This window comes from Nomascus leucogenys, chromosome 17 (genome assembly GCF_006542625.1).
Source record: "Nomascus leucogenys isolate Asia chromosome 17, Asia_NLE_v1, whole genome shotgun sequence".
Lineage (NCBI taxonomy): Eukaryota > Metazoa > Chordata > Mammalia > Primates > Hylobatidae > Nomascus > Nomascus leucogenys.
The window spans coordinates 75,166,033-75,185,523 of record NC_044397.1 but is presented as its reverse complement, the minus strand read 5'-3'; the positions used below and the strand labels follow the sequence as shown (position 1 = coordinate 75,185,523).

Sequence of the window (19,491 nt, the reverse complement as noted above, 5' to 3'; positions counted from 1 at the left end):
GTGACAAAGCAGGACTCTGTCTCAACAACAACAAAAACTGCAGATTCACAGGCCCAATCCAATAATTAAATGAGAATCTCTGGGGATTCAGGAATCTGCACTTTTAATACACCCCACGTGATTCTGCCGTGCACTAAAATGTGAATCACCGCTACATTTCTGCAACCTTTAAAAACTAAGGTGTGTGTCTCATTTTACTTCAGGACGGAGCCCTGACAGCAATGTTTGCTACGGCCTCCCTCTGCAGTCAGCCTAAAGCAAGGAGCTGGAGGTAGATGAGGCAAAGGTAAAGGAGACCAAAACAGTATTTTAAAGAAAAAATCATTTATCTTCAAATAGGCTCCAAACCTAAGGTAAGAATGTATCGATTTCATTGTACTAAAGGGAATACACAAACCCTACTAAAAAGAATGCTGGCCAGGCACGGTGGCTTATGCCTATAATCCCAGCAATGTGGGAGGCCAAGATGGGCAGATCATCTGAGTTCAGGAGTTCAAGACCAGCCTGACCAACATGGTGAAACCCCATCTCTACTAAAAATACAAAAATTAGCTGAGTGTGGTGGCATGTGTCTGTAGTCCCAGTTACTCAGGAGGCTGAGGTGGGAAGATCACTTGAACCCAGGAGGTGGAGGTTGCAGTGAGCTGAGATTAAAAAAAAAAAAAAAGCCGACCAGGCGCGGTGGCTCACACCTGTAATCCCAGCATTTTGGGAGGCCAAGGTGGGCGGATCACGAGGTCAGGAGATCAAGACCATCCTGGCTAACACGGTGAAACCCCAGCTCTACTAAAAATATAAAAAAATTAGCCAGGCATGGTGGCAGGTGCCTGTAGCCCCAGCTGCTGGGGAGGCTGAGGCAGGAGAATGGCGTGAACCCAGGAGGCGGAGCTTGCAGTGAGCCGAGATGCTGGGCGACAGAACGAGACTCCGTCTCCAAAAAAAAAAAAAAAGAATGCTAAGGATATCAAAACACAGAAGTACTAGAAATATTATAATAGTAATGCATAGTAATGCTTTTAAATGGGCATATACGTTTATAATCATTTTGACATCTTAAGATTTCAATTTAAGGTAAAATGGGCAAGAAACAAAAAACAAAAATTCTTATGTCCAAGTGCTCTGCATCTCTGGAAAAGAAATTCTTTTTTATTTTCCCAGGGTTATTATAATGCTAATTTACTTTTTTAGTTTTTAGTTTCTCCCTGCATCCGATAGTGCTATAATTCTTTTTTTTTTTTTTTTTTTGAGATGGAGTCTTGCTCTGTCACTCAGGCTGGAATGTAGTAGCACAATATTGGCTCACTTCAACCTCCACCTCCCAGGTTCAAGTGATTCTCCTGCTTCAGCCTCCCTAGTAGCTGGGATTACATACGTGCACCACCATGCCTGGCTAATTTTTGCATTTTTGGTAGAGACGGGGTTTCACCATGTTGACCAGGTTGGTCTCGAACACCTGACCTCAAGTGATCCCCCCCGCCTCAGCGTCCCAAAGTGCTGGGAGTACAGGCATGAGCCACCACAATCAGCGTATAATTTACCTTTTTAATAAAAAGGTAACAGAATATATTTTCCCATAACATGCCACCAAATTCCTTTTTCTCCTCTTGCAATTTCCAAACACTGAGAAATCACCCATATATACACAGTTCAATGGGGAGAGATAGCATGCTGACCTCTACGTAGCATTAGAAATACAAGCAATAGGCCGGGCGTGGTCCTTCACGCCTGTAATCCCAGCACTTTGGGAGGCTGAGGCAGGCAGATTACCTGAGGTCCGGCGTTCAAGACCAGCCTGACCAACACAGAGAAACCCTGTCTCTTCTAAAAAAAATAATAATAATAATAAAAAAAATTAGCCGGGTGTGGTGGCGCATGCCTGTAATCCTAGCTACTGGGGAGGCTGAGGCAGGAGAATTGCCTGAACCCAGGAGGCAGAGGTTGTGGTCAGCTGAGATAGCGCCACTGGACTCCAGCCTGGGCAACAAGAGCGAAACTCCGTCTCAACAACAACAAAAGAAAAAAAATAGAAAAGAAATATAAGCAATATCCCACATATCATTAATAAAATAAAAACTACAAATTCATTTCCACAAGGAAAGATCCAAATGGCCAGATTCTTCATCTGAATCAGAAATCATTGTTTCTCATTATTTTCATGGCAACCCCACATTTCGTTTAATCACAGAGGGTATTTTATAGCACTGATTTACGCAGTAGGCATAAATCAGTGTCCAACTGCTACACACGATAAAACCCTAAACCAAAACAACAGTGATAATAACCATCACCCTCCCTCCTCCCCCTCAGAAAACCAAAAACACTTTCTTCAGTGCTAAGAATTAACTGTTAACTATCATGCTAAAGGTCAAGACTTAATGCATATTTCAAAACAATTTAAATCAAACCACAGCTTTTCTTACAAATATACCTATACAGAGCAGATAATCAAAGGCATGATCAAAGTGTCGCTGTACCCCTCTCCTTCCACTACCTGTCCATTTGCCTCACTTTTGGTATAAAATTTAGAATAACAGGTAAGAAAATCAATACAACTGCTGAGGAAATTGGTGTTGAAGAATTTTTCACAAAATCAGTTATCTCCCAAATAAACTTTATTTTGAAAAGAATATCACAATATAGTCATGTAAATTTAAATATGGCACATTGAGCAGTATTGACGCAAATTATATAGTCATGGCACCACATGTTTCGGTCAATGTACCATATATATATGATGGTGGCCCCACAGATTATAATGAAGTTGAAAAATTCCTGTCACCTGCTAGGGATGTCTTGATCCTGACCCTGCATAGGCCTAGGCTAGTGTGTTTGTCTTGGTTTTTGACCAAAAAGTTTAAAGATTCAAAATTTAAATAGATAAAAGCTTATATAATAAGGATATAAAGAAAATATTTTTGTACAGCTGTACAATGTGTGTTTTAAGCTACATTATTACTAGAAGAGTCCAAAAATTGTTTTTAAATATTCTAAACTAGAAAATTTACAGTAAGCTAAGGTTAGCTTTTTATTATTTCTATAAAAATCATCGAGTTTTTTTTTTTTGAGACAGTCTTGCTCCTCTGTCACCCAGGCTAGAGTGCAGTGGTTCAATCTTGGCTCACTGCAACCTCCACCTCCTGGATTCAAGCAATTCTCCTGCCTCAGCCTCTCAGTTAGCTGGGACTACACACATGTGCCACCACACCTGGCTAATTATTGTATTTTTAGTAGAGATGGGGTTTAGCCATGTTGGCCTGGCTGGTCCCAAACTCATGACCTTGAGTGATCCACCCACCTCGGCCTCCCATAATGCTGGGATTATAGGCATGAGGCACCATGCCCAATCAGAAGAAAAACATTTTTTATAAATTTAGTGTCACCTAAGTGTAAAGTGTTTATAAAGTCTACAGTAGTGTACAGTAATGTCCTAGGCCTTTACATTCACTCACCACTGACTCATCCAGAGCAACTTCCAGTCCTGTAAGCTCCGTTAGTAAGTGCCCTATACAGGTATACCATATATATAGAATTTTTTTTTTTTTTTTAGATGGGGAGTCACTCTGTCACCCAGGCTGGAGTACAGTGGTATGCTCATGGCTCACTGCAGCCTTGACCTTGCCAGGCTCAGGTGATCCTCCAACCTCAGTTTTTATACTTTTAGTAGAGACGGGGTTTCGCCATGTTGCCCAGGCTGGTCTTGAGCTTCTGGGCTCAAGCAATCCACCTGCCTCAGCCTCCCAAAGTGCTAGGATTACAGGCGTGAACCACTGCACCTGACCAGATTTTTTACAAAATCTTTTATACCATATTGTTATTGTTATAGTATCTTTTCTGTGTTTAGATATGTTTGGATAAACAGACACTTGCCATTGTGTTACAATTGCCTACAAGATTCAGAACGGCAACATGCTGTAGCCTAGGAGCAATAGGCTATATACATATCCTGCATGTGTAGCAGGCTACACTATCTAGGTTTGTGTAAGTACACTCTATGATGTTCCCACAACGATGAAATAACCTAATTAGACATTTCTCAGAGTACATCTCCATCATTAAGCGAGGTATGACTGTACATGTGAAGTCACAGTTCATGTCTGATTATTCCCACTAATAGAAGAGTGCAAAGGTACAGTGAAACCAAAAAAAAAGCAGATGACTTAAAAACCATAACTTGTGCATATGTTTTCATTTTATACTTGTGTCCAAATGTTTAGATGAGAACTGATACAAATTCACAGGTTTTTAAAAATGCTGCCTGAATAATCAAAACTCTTTTTACCTTTCTTGCCCTACTATAGATAGCATCAGTAATGTTTACACAGAGTAGCACCATAGGACAAACTACTTTCCCTTCTCCCATCATAGAGTATAAGGCTCTCTGTATTATGGCTTAAAACATTAGCAATGACGTAATAGTTTTCAACATACAGCTGATTTTGTTGGAGAAAGGTGTTACAGTATAGTCTTGTTAAGAACTTTTTGTTTTACTGAGGAAAATGTCAATATATAATCAGTGAAAGTGGTCTACATATGATGTAATAATTGTTCATAATTCTTTTTAAACAACAAATGGCGGTAAATACGAATGAAAGAAGTAAAACACATCTGGAACCTCACGTTGTTCAGGGTTTTTGAGGCAATTCAGAGCTAACTGCAAGATTATGCTATGAAACTGGAGCCATTTCTCCATCATAGTGAGAATTCTGATGTACCAGAAACAGGCAGAAAGCCATCTTCAGAGAATGAAGACTCAAAGATAAACAACGGAACAGCAAACTGAAGACAGAGTTAGGCCCAAGGGAAATTTTCACTTTTTCATTAGTAGAGGGCAGTAGAAGACACTGAACTTGGGGACTGAATACTGGTTCTACAGGTTAGTGCTGACCCTGGGCATAACAGTCAGTCTTTTTGAATGACAATTTCCTTATCTATAAATTAGGTACAGTGAGATCCACCAGCTTGTTTTATGACTCAGAGCCATGAAAATCAAAGATAATAATGCACTTAACATCATTTTGTACACTTATAAATGGCTATTCTTAGAAAACGAAGATTTGATCACTTTAAAAAAAAGAATTAAAGATAAAAGCCAATTTAAAATAAAATTATAATTTTTTTTTCTTTTTTTAAATCCAGGATAGGTATGTAATCAGTAGTAGCTGCTGTAGGTCCACTTCTTCTTTTTTTTTTTTTTGAGATGGAGTCTTGCTCTGTCACTCAGGCTACAGTGCAGCGGCACAATCATGGCTCACTGCAACCTCTGCCTCCCGGGTGCAAGCCAATCTCCTGTCTCAGCCTCCCGAGTAGCTGGGACTACAGGTGTGCACCACCACGCCTGGCTAATTTTTGTATTTTTAGTAGAGATGGGGTTTCACCATGTTGGCCAGGCTGGTCTCGAACTCCTGATCTCAAGTGATCCACCCTCCTTGGCCCCCAAAGTGCTGGGATTACAGGCATGAGCCACCACGCCCAGACCACTTCAGTTTTTGATGAGACAGAAATGGGAAAATGTAGACTGGTTTACTACTTTATCTTATGATACAATGTTATTATAGTATAATATACTATAGACTACCCATTAAAGAACCAGGAAGGATATTCCCCTAGCCTTAAGAAGTAAACATTGAATATAAATTTAACTTTCTACATCATCTATCACATATTGATACATTTTATTACAAAGAAACTCACACATAAATGATTTGTCCTATTTATCATAATAGGCCACCAATCACTAGGAGCCAAGCTTCATCAGCTTAAGTCCTAGGTAGCATGTCTCAATGCGTACATATTTATATGTTATTAACTGTGTTTCTTTTCTTTTTTTCGAGACAGAGTGTCCAGGCTGGAGGTGATCTCGGCTCACTGCAACCTCCACCTGCCTCCGGGTTCAAGTGATTCTGCTGCCTCAGCCTTCCTGAGTAGCTGGGATTACAGGCATGCATCACCACGCCCGGCTAATTTTGTATTTTTAGTAGAGACAGGGTTTCTCCATGTTGGTCAGGCTGGTCTCGACCTCCCAACCTCAGGTGATCCGCCCACCTCAGCCTCCCAAAGTGCTGGGATTACAGGCGTGAGCCACCGTGCCTGGCTATTAACCTTGTTTCTAACTTCAGCATTGCACATCTCCTTAGTAAAGCAGTAGCCGTTAACAAGTCAAGTCCAACAACCTGGTCCTCAAGCAGAGACTCAGAGCCAGTTACACATAAACTATTTCATTATAACATGAAAATAGCAAGCCTTGGGCTATTGCAAAAGGCTTTTCAAATGTTGACCTCTAACTTGCAGAAAATAGAGGGAAGCAGAAATATAGGGTGCTAATTTGTGCTATAACCTGGTCTCATGTCGTGGTATGTTCCCAGTTGCAACATTTTAAATTTATAAGTGAGAAAGTAAAACAAAGCTTCATATCTGTGAAAGCGAAAAATTGTCCAGAAGTCCTCTATTCAAAGACCAATTAGCTTTTTCTTCCCAATAACTTACCAGAAAGAAATAGGTACTTAGAAACCCTAAGGGGTTCTTTAAATAGGGGTCAGAAAAAATATATAAAAATAAAAAATAAAGCAATAAAGAACATTGTTTAAAAATAAAATGTTCTTTGAAGATGACTGCCCTCTCTTGAAAGATGAGTGCTATATTAAATAGGTAGATGTATCTCTATAACTCATCATGTTTATATGTAAATTCTCTGGCAGATATAAACCCATCTTTGTCTTCATCTTCTTTATCAAAAATATCCTCCACCAAAGCATCATGATGACTTTCATTCACCACCGCACCATGTTTTTCAAACTCCTTCTTTAAATATGCTTTAACCTATAAAATAACAGATCCCATTAATAACTTGGATTCATAAGATACCCACATTGAGCCAATCAATATCACAGACATGGACTGTTATTATATTTAGTTCATTTAACTAAATATAATAACTTCTAAACAGCGATTTTATGACATAGTTCTAATGATAATTAAAAAATAATAAACTTTTTCCCTTAAAAAAAACTGTTGCTTAACTGCTACAATGGAGCAGTTTATTTCCCCCTTTTGTGTAAGAAAGGGGGAAATAAGGTATGTATTTGGATTTGCAGAAAGAAACACTGGAAGGATATATTAGAAACTAATAAAAGTGAGCTGGGTGCAGTGGTGCTCAAAGGCAGGGCCAGGTGTGGTGGCTCACGCCTGTTATCCTGGCACTCTGGGAGGCCCAAGTGGGAAGATCACTTGAGGTCAGGAGTTGGAGATCAGCCTGGCCAACATAATGAAACCCCATCTCCACTAAAAATACAAAAAAAAGTTAGCCAGGCATGGTGGCATGCGTCTGTGATCCCAGCTACTCAGGAGGCTAAGGTAGTTGAATCACTTGAACCCGGGAGGTGGAAGTTGCAGTGAATCAAGATTGCACTGCTGCACTCCAGCCTGGGCAACAGAGTGAGATTCTGTAAAAAAAATTAAAAATTAAAAAAAAATGTATAACTCTCTCTCTATATATATTGCTCAAAGGCAAAGATAAAGCTTATGTCATGTATACAATCCTCATATAGGGCTTATATTATTGGAAAATACCCAATGAGAGCATACTACTTGTTCTTAATCTGAATCTAAATTCTAGGCATTTCTCTCTTTTTTTTTTTTTTTTTTTTTTTTTTTTTAAACACAGAATCTTGCTCTGTCACCCAGGCTGCAGTGCAGTGGCACCATCTCAGCTCACTGCAACCTCTGCCTCCCGGGCTCAAGCAATCCTCTTACCTCAGCCTCACAGGTACCTGGGACTACAGGCATGCGCTACTACATCTGGCTAACTTTTACATTTTTTGTAGAGATGGGGTTTTGCCACGTTGCCCAGGCTGGTCTTGAACTCCTGGGCTCAATCAGTCTAACTCCCTCAGCCTCCCAAAGTGCTGGGATTAGAAGCATGAGCCACTGTACCCCATGGACACTTCTCTTAAAACTAGATTAAATAGTGGCATCTTTGACTTGAATAAATGTCTGCAAGTAGTGGGTCTTCTGGGTTTGGTTATGATCATGCCACATTGATTGAGTCTAACCACAACCTTCCAATCTCAGAAAGTCAGGCCTGATAAGTGCCTAGACTATAATTTTCCATTTTCATTTGTTTTTCTTTTCTTTTTTTATTTTGGAAATGGAGTCTCGCCCTGTCACGCAGGCTGGAGTACAGTGGCACGATCTCAGCCCACTGCACCCTCCAACTCCCAGGTTCAAGCGATTCACCTGCCTCAGCCTCCCTAGTAGCTGGGATTACAGGCACCTGCCACCATGCCTGGCTAATTTTTATATTTTTATTAGAGACAGAGTTTCACCATGTTGGCCAGGCTGGGCTCAAACTTCTGACCTCAGAAGATCTGCCTGCCTCGGCCTCCCAAAGTGCTGGGATTACAGGTGTGAGCCACCATGCCCGCCCTCCATTTTCATTTCATTCAGATATTTAAAAATATAAATATTGTTTTAAATTTCCCCCAAGATTCACCACAATGCAAATCAGCCTATACTTTCAGTTTTAATTATATCACCTCTCTTCCTTCTGTTTAGACCAGCAATTTCAAATCCTCTCTCCCCTAGCTTCCAAGAAGTACACATATATATTTATTTTTAAGTTAAAGTGATTTAATGCAGTTGTTAAAAAAAGGGGTGGGGGAGAGATGATGAAACTCTATGGATTAATGTAGAATGTATTTCTAGGATATATTGTGTGAATAAAGCAAAATGACAAAACAGTATGTATAGTTTGCTACCTTTTGTGTAAGAAAGGGGGAAATAAGGTATGTATTTGGATTTGCAGAAAGAAACACTGGAAGGATATATTAGAAACTAATAAAAGTGAGCTGGGTGCAGTGGTGCATGCCTGTACATAGCAAGACCTCATCTCTACAAAAAAAAAAAAAAAAAAAAAAACAACAAAAAACAGAAAGAAAGAAAAAAGTAATTAATAAAACTGAATGTGGGGATAATAGAATAGAAGAGGATGTGGGTAGGAGAAAGACTTTTAAAAATATGTAAATAATAGGCCAGGTGCGGTAGCTCACGCCTGTAATCCCAGCACTTTGGGAGGCTGAGGCAGGAGGATCACAAGGTCAGGAGCTCGAGACCATCCTGGCCAACATGGTGAAACCCCATCTCTACTAATACGACAATTAGCTGGGTGTGGTGGCATGCACCTGTAGTCCCAGCTACCTGGGAGGCGAGGCAGGAGAATCGCTTGAACCCGGGAGGTGGAGGTTGCAGTGAGCCGAGATCGCACCACTGCAATCCAGCCTGGCAACAGAGCGAGACTCTGTCTTACAAAAAAAAAAAAAAAAAAGTAAACAATAGAGACAAGGTCTTCTTATGTTGGCCAGGTTGGTCTTGAAGTCTTGGCCTCAAGCAATCTTCCTGCCTCAGCCTTCCAAAGTGCTAGGATTACAAGTGTGAGCCACCTCGCCCAGCCAAGACTTTTAAATAAATATCTTTCTGCTGGGCACGGTGGTTCATGTCTATAATCCCAGCACTTTGGAAGGCCGAGGTGGGTGGATCACGAGGTCAGGAGTTCAAGACTAGCCTGGCCAACCTGGTGAAACCCCATCTCTGCTAAAAATACAAAAATTAGCCGGGTGTGGTGGTGCAGCTACTTGGCAGGCTGAGGCAGGAGAATTGCTTGAACACGGGAGGCAGAGGTTGCAGTGAGCCGAGATTTTGCCACTGCACTCTAGCCTGGGTAACAGAGCAAGACTCCATCTCAGGAAATAAATAAATAAATAAATAAATAAATAAATAAATAAATAAATATCTTTTTGTTTTGAACCATGTGACTGTGTTACATATTCAAAATTAATTAATGAAAGGAAATTAAAATTTATCTTGGATGGAAGAAAAAGGCATATGACTGGTAACACTATGAGGTGTTATAAATTTAGTGGCTGTGGATCATGAACCCCTGGTTCATAGCAATTTGGTTTATTCAAGACTTAATCATTTCCTGGCCATTAGAATGAATTTGATCAAAGCATAGAAAGGGACTTAATATCTGACCAGTCAGGACAGAATGGAGTGTGAGTAGATAAAAAACAGGGATAAATATCTCCCTCCACTTCTTTCCCCACAGCAGCCAGACTAAGACAGGTATGTGTAGCAATGGCCAAATTATAAGGAGAAGCCTCTTCTTCCTTTCTCTTTACCCAAAGGCTCAGACTTTGATGGGGCTGGAGCCCTGCTGTGTAAAACCCAGGCTGGGGTCTCTTTTCTCTGGGGTAACCTGAACAAAACTGAGCATGTAAGTTGCTTGCTGTTAATCGCTAGGAAAACACTACAAGAAGTATTTAACAGCCAGTCTACAGTTTTAACAGAAACTGTCCACATGAGATATTTCTCAGGACAGCTAACTTCTTATACAGTAACTCCAGATGGAAACTGTCTTAGCAAAATGGTTCTTTCAAAGACCGAAGGGTAAGGATAAGATACAGTGAACCCTAAGCATTGGGAAGAAAAAAGCAAAAGATTGAATGGTGCTTTTTAAGTCTTAATATATTTCTCTCCAAAACAATGATTTACTATGAAAAAGTCCACTTTCAAAGCATCAGTATTTTAAGAAAACTTATAAATAAATGTTACCTAAATAAAAGTAAATTTTAAATATACACATATTTATTTAAAAAGTGAGTTACAAAAACAAAACAAAACAAAACCCCAAACAACCAAAGAAAAGTAGAAAGAGGAGTAGGAAGAAGGAAAGGTCACCTCATCTTTAGAGAGCTTCCAGTCATCATTAAGATCCATTTCTTGGAATGATTCATGGGATCTTGGTCCATTTCGAATCTCCAGGAGATCAATATTAAATATCAGTGTACTTTCTGGGGGAATTTTACCTGACATGAAGAAAGAAGGCAGAAAGTTTTAAAAGAGCCAAAAGTTTTAATAATAGAAAATTTATGGTAATGGACAAAGTATTTTTTTCACTGAATTAAAGAGCCTTCCTAAGATTGTCATATACGATGAAAATTATGTCTATTATATTTTACTCAAATAGAATAGAGTAAAAGAAGAAATAATATAAACTAGCAGAGCAAAATCATTCTATCTTTGGCTTAGCAATTAAAATGTAAATACACACACAATGCTTATACATACACAGAGATGTACCTAATGGCTTGGGTATTACATTTCTAATATAATAAATATATTACATATTATACGTCAAGAAGGACTTAAAGGGTTTTAGATAATTCGGAGTGAAGTATATTACAAGTAATAAACTAACTTTTTGGTCAGAAAGTCCTGACCTAGAAATACATATAGTATTGCCATTTCTACCACTGGAAGGCATTTCTACCCATATAATTGAGTGAGCTCTGGTGTCACACTGTCTGAGACTGAAGTTTACATTTGCCCATCTCTAAGCCTCAATTTCCGCATCTATAAAATGCAGATAATAAATTTCCTACCTCAAGAGTCTGTTGGGAGGATAAAGGGTGAAAAATCCATGCAAAATACTTAGCATTAAGCTTGGCAAATAGTAAACTCTCAATACATGTTATTGAGGTATAATTTTCTCACAGGCTTTACAAATAATGCAGGAAGGTTTAACAATTTCAGAAAGTTAGGAAACACTACCTCTGATACAGAACATTATATATATGTTGAAGACATTTCATGGGAGGGGAGAAATTAAAATGAATTTCTGAGAAGGGAGATTAAAAATCTTTAAAAGTGAAAAGAGCTTTGTTAAAATCCCAGGAACCTCAAACAAACAAACAAACAAACAAAAACACCCATCTGTGGAGTATGGACAATTGTTTTTCTCAAACTTGTTTCCTTATAACTATATTTAACATACAGGTCTGTGTAAACATGTTAAATATTTCTTAGTCATCCTCCCCCCATCCCACATATTTCCATGAAAGAACATTCATAAATTCCAAAGAGAAGACTTATAAAGTGTGCTGAAGCTTACCATTTGAGATCTAGACAGAGATGCGACATGCGCTAGGTTGTTGATTAAACTGGTATCTTTCCAAAAGAGGCATGCAAGCATGTACTAAAAGACTACAAAATTAGTGTTAAATACAGATTAGAAAAATTAGTTTCATGGCATTCAGTTTGAAGGAAATGACTCAAATTTAGATCTCTACTTATTGTGAAGTAAACTTGAGTTAAATATAGTATGAGAAAGAGTAATGGACTAATACAACGTACAGTAGTCCCCACTGGGGTATGTCCCAAGAATCCCATTGGATGCCTGAAACCGTGGATAGTACCAAACCCCATATATACAATCCTTTTTCCTATACATGCATATCTGTGATAAAGTTTAATTTATAAAATAGTCATAGTAACAGATTAAAAATAATAAAATAGAACAATTACAACAACATATCATAATAAAAGTTATGTGAATGTGATCTCTCATTCTCAAAATACCTTAATATTTTCAGACTGCAGTTGACCACAGGTAACTAAAACTGTAGAAAGTGAAACCACAGGTAAAGGGGGACTACTGTATATAAATATTAAAGGTGAGACAATAAAGATAAAATGAAAAAATTCTTAGCATCAGAAAAAATTTTCTAGATACTTGGTTTTCTTCTCTAAAGAGGATTATAACTAAAAGGAGAATTGAATTTGGTTAGTAAATCTTATCCTATGAACAAGATTTGTATAAATTTGTATATTTTGGAATACATAATGCTTGCCATATGGCATCTGTTTTCCTTCTCAGGAAACGGGCTGTGAATCCTGACTCCTCACTTTTGTCAGTGGTTAACCTTAGACTTCAGGATGCTATAAAGTCTATATTTATACTGTATCAGAGTGGTTGTCTGTCTGGCTCTGATGACTACTTAAACTTTTTTTCTTCATTACATAAGTAATACATGCTCATTGTAGAGCACGTACTTGGATGATAAAACCAGAAATAAATATGATTCCTAGTATCACAGTCCATTTTTAACATTCTTATTTATTTCCTTATGATTAACTTTCTATGTATATGTACTTTTTCCTATATTTACTATCATAGATACTATAGCTTTATTTTCTACTTTTATATATAACACTGTATCTCACACATTTCAGATATAATTTTTAAACTCTTTGGAAATGCCATTTTAAATAACTGGGCCATATTTTATTTAGCTAAATTCTTATCAATATACCACTTAGGACAGTTCCAATTTTTTGCTTAGAAACAATACAATTATGGACATCCCTGTTCACAAATTTTTTTCCTGATATCTAATTAACTCCCTTAGGTTTGAAGGAATTATAGAATAAATGCACATAGACATCTTCAGACCTCTTTTTTTGAGACAGAATCTGGCTCTGTCCCCCAGGCTGGAGTACAGTGGCACATTCTTGGCTCATTGCAACCTCTGCCTCCCATGTTCAAGCAATTCTCCTGCGTCAGCCTCCTAAGTAACTGGGATTATAGGTGCACGCCACGTTCAGCTAATTTTGTATTTTTAGTAGAGACAGGGTTTCACCATGTTGGGCAGGTTGGTCTCAAACTCCTGACCTCAAGTGATCCACCCTCCTTGGCCTCCCAAAATGCTGGGATTACAGGTGTGAGCCACCATGCCTGGCCCAGACCTCTTGATATATATCACAAAGCAGCTCTTTGGAAAGTTGCAGGGGTTCTCACTTGAACAGCAGTATATGTGTCTGCCCTGAAAAACTAGCGCAAAAGCTGTCCGGACCAGCTAGCCAGCTTGCTTCTGCTTTGTGACACCGGGAGAATTAAATTCATTTCATGTCACTCTATGATTTTTAAAAAATACATCGTTAAAAGCTTTATAAATAAATTTTAAAATGGGAATGAAAAGAACTCCCAGTTTGCTGTGGGAGAGTTAATATTCGTGAAGTACAACCCATATATAACCCACATCTAAAATGCATTCAATACTTTAATAATCTATATTTCACATGTTCAACTCATCCAAACACTTATGTTAAGGGATCTTTCTTTCTGCATTGTTAAAGTAAATTGGTGAGTTTCAGTTTGGGAAGATAAGAACATTCTGAAGATGGATAGTGGTGATGGTTCCACGATAATGTGAATGTATTTAATGCCACTGAACTATGTACTTAAAAATGGTTCAAAGGAAAAATTTTATGTATATTTTATCACAATTAAAACAACCCACCATATTGGTGAACAGTATTATCAGACCTCTTTTTTTATTGTTAGCATAGTTGCCCATTTAGACATTACGGCCTTAAACTAGCCATTTCAATTGATAATCAAGACATATTACAGTTGCTAAAGGAATACATACCCCCTATTAACTTCTAGGGAAAAAAAAAGTTGTAGTGACTCTAACTTCTGTCTCCTAATCCAGAGAACAACTCTAATGCTATAGTAAGATTATACGATTACCTTTTCCTTCTTTTCCATAGCCCAGAGCAGGAGGAATGATGAGCTTTCTCTTCTCTCCTACACACATTCCTTTCAAGCCCTGGTCCCAACCTTTGAGAGCCTCCAGGATGCCCAGGGTAAACCAAATGGGCTGACCATTGTTATGTTTGTGACTATGATAGAAAGAAAACACATTAGAACTCCTTATTAACTCTAAAAAAATTTCTTTAGTGCATTTTCCCACCAGTAAGTGGTAAAGTTTATTAGTTTAAAAAGTAATAAATACAGCTATTCTGTATTTGCACACACACACACACACAACTCCAAGTCAAGTTTATAGGAATTCAATTCACTGCCCATCTTTCTTGATGCAAATTTCACATACTTGACTGGGCTTAAGAAAGAGGAAATAATAAAAACAATTAACAACCATTTGAACATTTGTCGTATACCAGGAATTATTCTAAATTTTATTTTATTTTTTGCCTCTTCACTCTTACAAGAAGCCTATAATGTAAGTACCATTACTACCCCATTGTACAGATGAGGAAACATAGGTTAAGTGTTCCAGTCTTTAAACCTCACTCCAAAGTTCAAGGTCTTAATCACAAAGTTATGTTGTCCCAGGAAGGCCACTAGGTTGCAGAACAGGGAGAAAATAATGGAAAAATGGCTGAGTTTGGGAAGGAGATTGAAAGGCTAAGGAGAATTTACTGCCAACATATGTGGGTCCATATGCACACAGATATGGAGAGTGAGAAGCACAGTGTCTTATATCCTGCCTACAAATTTTTCTTAGCTATGGCCTGCTGATGGCTCTGATGGGTAGAAAAGGCTGCTTTTCATCCCTAAATCCCCACTCAGACCCTAGCCCAGTTTCCTCCTCAGGGGTCTACAGTGGGGCTATATAGGAAAGTCTGGAAGAGTAGCCCCTCAAGGACTGGTGTATTAGTCCATTTTCATACTGCTATGAAGAAATATTCGAGACTGGGTAACTTATAAAGAAAAGGAGGTTTAATGGACTCGCAGTTCCACATGGCTGGGGAGGTCTCACAATCATGGCAGAAGGCAAAGGAGGAGCAAAGGCACATCTTACATGGTAGCAGGCAAGAATGCGTGTGCAGAGGAACTGCCTTTTATAAAACCATCAGATCTCGTGAGACTATCACAAGGAGAACAGCATGGGAAAAACCTGCCCTCATGATTCAATTACCTCCCACCTCATCCCACCCACAACATATGGAGATTATGGGAGCTACAATTTAAGATGAGAATTGGATGGGGCCACAGCCGAACCATATCAACTGGGGAGGAGGGAAATAGGATGTCCTGGCTCATGAGCTGAAGAGAGTCTAGCCTAGAAAACCAACCTGCCGAACTACATACAGGGAGGCTTGAGGGCTGAGTAATGCCTGATCCCTACTTAGCTCCCTTTCAGTGCAATAAGGAAAATATTCTATTCAAGGATATCTTGTAGGTGAGAAGAAGAAGTCACTGTACTAGGCTTCATGAGTACCATGGTTACTAAATCTGGGTAATGCCATTTTTTTCCTGTAATTTTGCCCAATGAACAAAGTAACAAGATGCCAACTATAGAAAATTTGGGAAGGCTAGAAATGAAAAAAGAAGCAGGAAACATTTTACTACTCATCACTGACTACAATTTTAGCATAGCTCTTCTTAGGGCTAAGCAATTTATCCCATAGGCTATGGTTCTAGAGATGGCAAACGTGCTTACAAACTGGTCATTTAATGGTATTTCTTTTCCTTCAGAGCGGAGTCTCGCTCTGTTGCCCAGGCTGGAGTGCAGTGGCACAATCTCGGCTCACTGCAGCCTCCGCCTCCCGGGTTCAAGCGATTCTCCTGCCTCGGCCTCCTGAGTAGCTGGGACAACATATGTGTGCCACCACGCCCAGCTAATTTTTGTATTTTTAGTAGAGATGGGGTTTCACCATGTTGGCCAGGATGGTCTCGAACTCCTGACCTCACGATCCGCCCGCCTCGGCCTCCCAAAGTGCTGGAATTACAGGTGTGAGCCACCGCGCCTGGCCCATTTGGTGGTATTTCTTCATGATGTTTACAATTAGCAGCTTCTGACCATTTACATGGAGGCTGCATGATAACAGTCCCCTCATCAGGTATTAGAACTTAGTAGCAAACTGCTAAATAATATTCCATGGCCACCACCAAAGTCAGCACAGGTTTTTGGTTCAGAGATCTGAAAGAAGTCAGGCTGAGTGTAAAAGAGATCAGACTAAAAATAACAATGTAACTGAATTTTCAAAACACAAATCACATCATTTAATGTCCGCTATGGCACTCACCTAGTTGACAAGAAGAAAGGGCTGTTGAGAATTCTAAGGCAAGTCATTTTTCTGGAATTTTTTCCCAGGGCTAACAGTTCAGAGAAGAGCCCCATTCATTTCCCCAACCCTCAAGACAGACCAGGTCTGAATGCCCAGTAAAGGCAGTTTATTAGAAAACTAGGTGGAGGATGGGTTATGAAGATTCACTGTTTTAATTCATGTTATTCCCTCTACCTACAACATCCTTCCCTACTTTCCCCCTGGAAACCTCCACCCATCTTCCAAGGCTCATTTCAATTATGGTCTCTGGGAAGTCTTTCCCTTTCCCCACCCCATGGAGCCCAGTTACGCTTTGCTAGTACTTTGAATATTCTGTACCGTATATCATTACATTATTTACTTGTCTTTCTCCCGCCTGTAGATGGTGTACTGTTAGACGACAAGAACCTGCTTCTAGCGATCTTTGCGTCTCCAGGACCTGACTTGTGACCATTCAATAAGAGTTTGATAGATGGACAGATTAATGAATAGATGAAGATGATTAGAAGCCAAAATTTCTGAATCTCCCTAGCACCCAGAACATGGCTTAACATCAAGGAAATGCTCACTAAATACTTTCATAATGGAATGAATGGAACCGATGCCTAATTGAAAATCATTAGGCTGTAAACCATTTCCATGTTCCAATTTCTTCGTTTATAGAACAGAAATGATAGTGTAACCACCTGAAAATCCTTCGCCTAAACTTCCAAAACCACACCCATCTCATCAATGAAGTCTGACTCTCTAGAAAGAAGCAAATGACTGAAATCATGGTCCTGTGCCTTGACCAAAATATCATCTGTCAGAACAAAAGTAGTAGGTCAGTGAAACGGCATTAGTATATCCTTCAACAGGCAAATAAGTGATTGTGTAGTTTGCTTTTAAAGTCGCTGTGAAAAGTTTTAGGTGAACATCACCTACACATTAAAAATGGAATCAAGTCATTTTCTCTAAGAAATGGAGTTTGAGATATGAGAATTCTTTTGGGCTTTTTCTACTTATTGCCCAATTATACACCCAGATATATTTCTGCAGTATTTCAAAGATTCTAGTTCTAATTTTTATAATAAAAAAATTAGCAGCCTTTTCCAGACCACATGTTTCCAACAAGAACTTCAAAGGCCTCGCTCGCTATATAAAACTGGCTTTAAACAATTTCCTTTCCCAAAGAAGGAAACAAGATATTTCGGCTTTGTAAAAGAGGTAAAATACAAGCCACCTTTCGTGCTGGAGAGCTGGCATAAGTGAGTGGATTCTTAATTACTATTTTACCTGCGGGGCATAATTACTTACGTGGAGTGAAATAAAGAGCCGTCCTTTTCTAAGTAGCCTTCATAGTGGACCAACATCAAATCCCCTCCTTTGGTCTTGCGATGGCAGATGAATGGCTTCTGGAGAACTTCAATTTTCACTTCTGGTTCAGGGATCAAAGCCCCAATCAAAGAAGAGACGAATAGAGTCAAGACCGCGTTCCCCAAGAAAAGCCTCATGTTGCTGAAGCAGAAAAGAAGTCCCTACAAAAGCAGCGAAAGGGCCCTTGACTTCACAGATTTAAGAGCGTAGTTCAAGGCTTAGGGACAACGGCTTCAGGCAAATTCAAGACTCCCCCTTCTTAGAAGACGTGGCACATTTACCACCAACTACTTTCTCACGGGTCAGGAACCTACCTTTAAAGAGTTAAGCACAAATGCGGGCCTGACTGGCTCTTATAACGCGTCCGCCTGGGAATAGCGGCCTCCCATTGGCTGTTGGTGCTGTCCTTCAGGCAGCTCTCAAGCCAATGACGCTGCAACGATGGAATTTACAGCCCGGTAGAGCCGGGCAGCTGCCAAGCGGCGGATCATCCCATGTGGTCCTAGAGCCCGGCGGATTTCAGAATTCAACCAGCGTGGATTTTGGGAGAGGGGCGGGGCGCAGAGCCAACCGGAAACTCCTCCGGCAGATTTATCTCTGTTGAGAACCCCGCTGAGAGACGTAGGAAGAGTCCTGGGGCCCTGCGAAACCTTCGGGGTTCCAGGAAAGAGTCGTTTACTCTCGCCGTTGGAGAGCGGCCCCCCAAGATGCCACAATCCTAGGATTTTGCTATTGCTCATAAACTGTAAAGACTGACATAGTGCTTTAGGGTTCACAAAGCGCGTTCCCGTTGCATGAACCTCACTACAACCAGTAAGGCAGGTTCTTTTTTCCCATTTAAAAGAGAAGTAAATTTAGACCAGGAGATGTTAACTGTCCTGCTTAAGGGTATTTAGCCCCGAAGCAGATGAGCTCTGCCTTCAAACCAGGTCTGATTCATTCCACAGCAACACGTCATGTTATGGCTGCTAATAATTTATCCCTTAAGTTACCTTAGAGGGTAAATAATGAGTTACGACTTGCAGACTTCCGCTTTAAAGAAGAAATGGTAATCATGGTTACGAATTACACAGCCTCATCGTAGTTTACATTTTCTAGTTTTACATTTTTCGCCTAAGTTCAAAAGCAATGCATGCTTATTGAAGTCAATTTGGAAGAAATTGGAAATCACTAAAGTAGCATTTCCAGATAATATTGGGGAGTCGAATTAAGTTGGAATTTCAGATACATAACGAATAATTGTTTTGCATTTTTATTTACTAAATCAGTCAACTTTAAAGAAAAAGAAAGCTCGCCGATACCACCACCAGCCGCAAACAATCCTCTTAATATTTTGGTGCATGCTTCTGTGACATATACCTAAAGCGATTTAAATCGTATTGTACTTTTCTCACCTTCTCTTTCCACTTAATCGGTAGTTAACATTTTTTTCTGGTCAAATATCCT

The 19,491-nt window shown here is 39.5% G+C and overlaps 2 protein-coding genes across 2 annotated transcripts in view; one reads left to right on the top strand and one right to left on the bottom strand.

Annotated features, from left to right (window-relative positions):
* LOC115830963 overlaps positions 1–18,910 on the top strand; it is a 40,333-nt gene extending 21,423 nt beyond the window's left edge. Inside the window, exon 2 of the mRNA XM_030797036.1 lies at positions 17,072–18,910. Within this exon, the coding sequence (XP_030652896.1) occupies positions 17,072–17,086 (15 nt within the window). The 3' untranslated portion in view covers positions 17,087–18,910. The remainder of the gene's footprint in view (positions 1–17,071) is intronic.
* On the bottom strand, positions 4,464–18,371 carry FKBP14 (FKBP prolyl isomerase 14). Its single transcript, XM_003270475.4, has 4 exons — positions 17,986–18,371; positions 14,366–14,517; positions 10,732–10,859; positions 4,464–6,816 (listed from the first exon to the last, which is right to left on the bottom strand). The coding sequence occupies exons 1-4, from the start codon at positions 18,180–18,182 to the stop codon at positions 6,658–6,660; spliced, it is 636 nt and encodes a 211-aa protein (XP_003270523.1). The 5' UTR covers positions 18,183–18,371; the 3' UTR covers positions 4,464–6,657.
* Positions 18,911–19,491: the final 581 nt, after the last annotated feature.

Coding starts and splice junctions, on each gene's coding strand:
- FKBP14 (XM_003270475.4), bottom strand. CDS start 18,182: ATGAGGCTTTTCTTGGGGAACGCGGTCTTGACTCTATTCGTCTCTTCT. Junction 14,518..17,985: donor GGCTCTTTATTTCACTCCAC/GTAAGTAATTAT, acceptor TTTCTATCATAG/TCACAAACATAACAATGGTC. Junction 10,860..14,365: donor CTATGGAAAAGAAGGAAAAG/GTAATCGTATAA, acceptor TCTTCATGTCAG/GTAAAATTCCCCCAGAAAGT.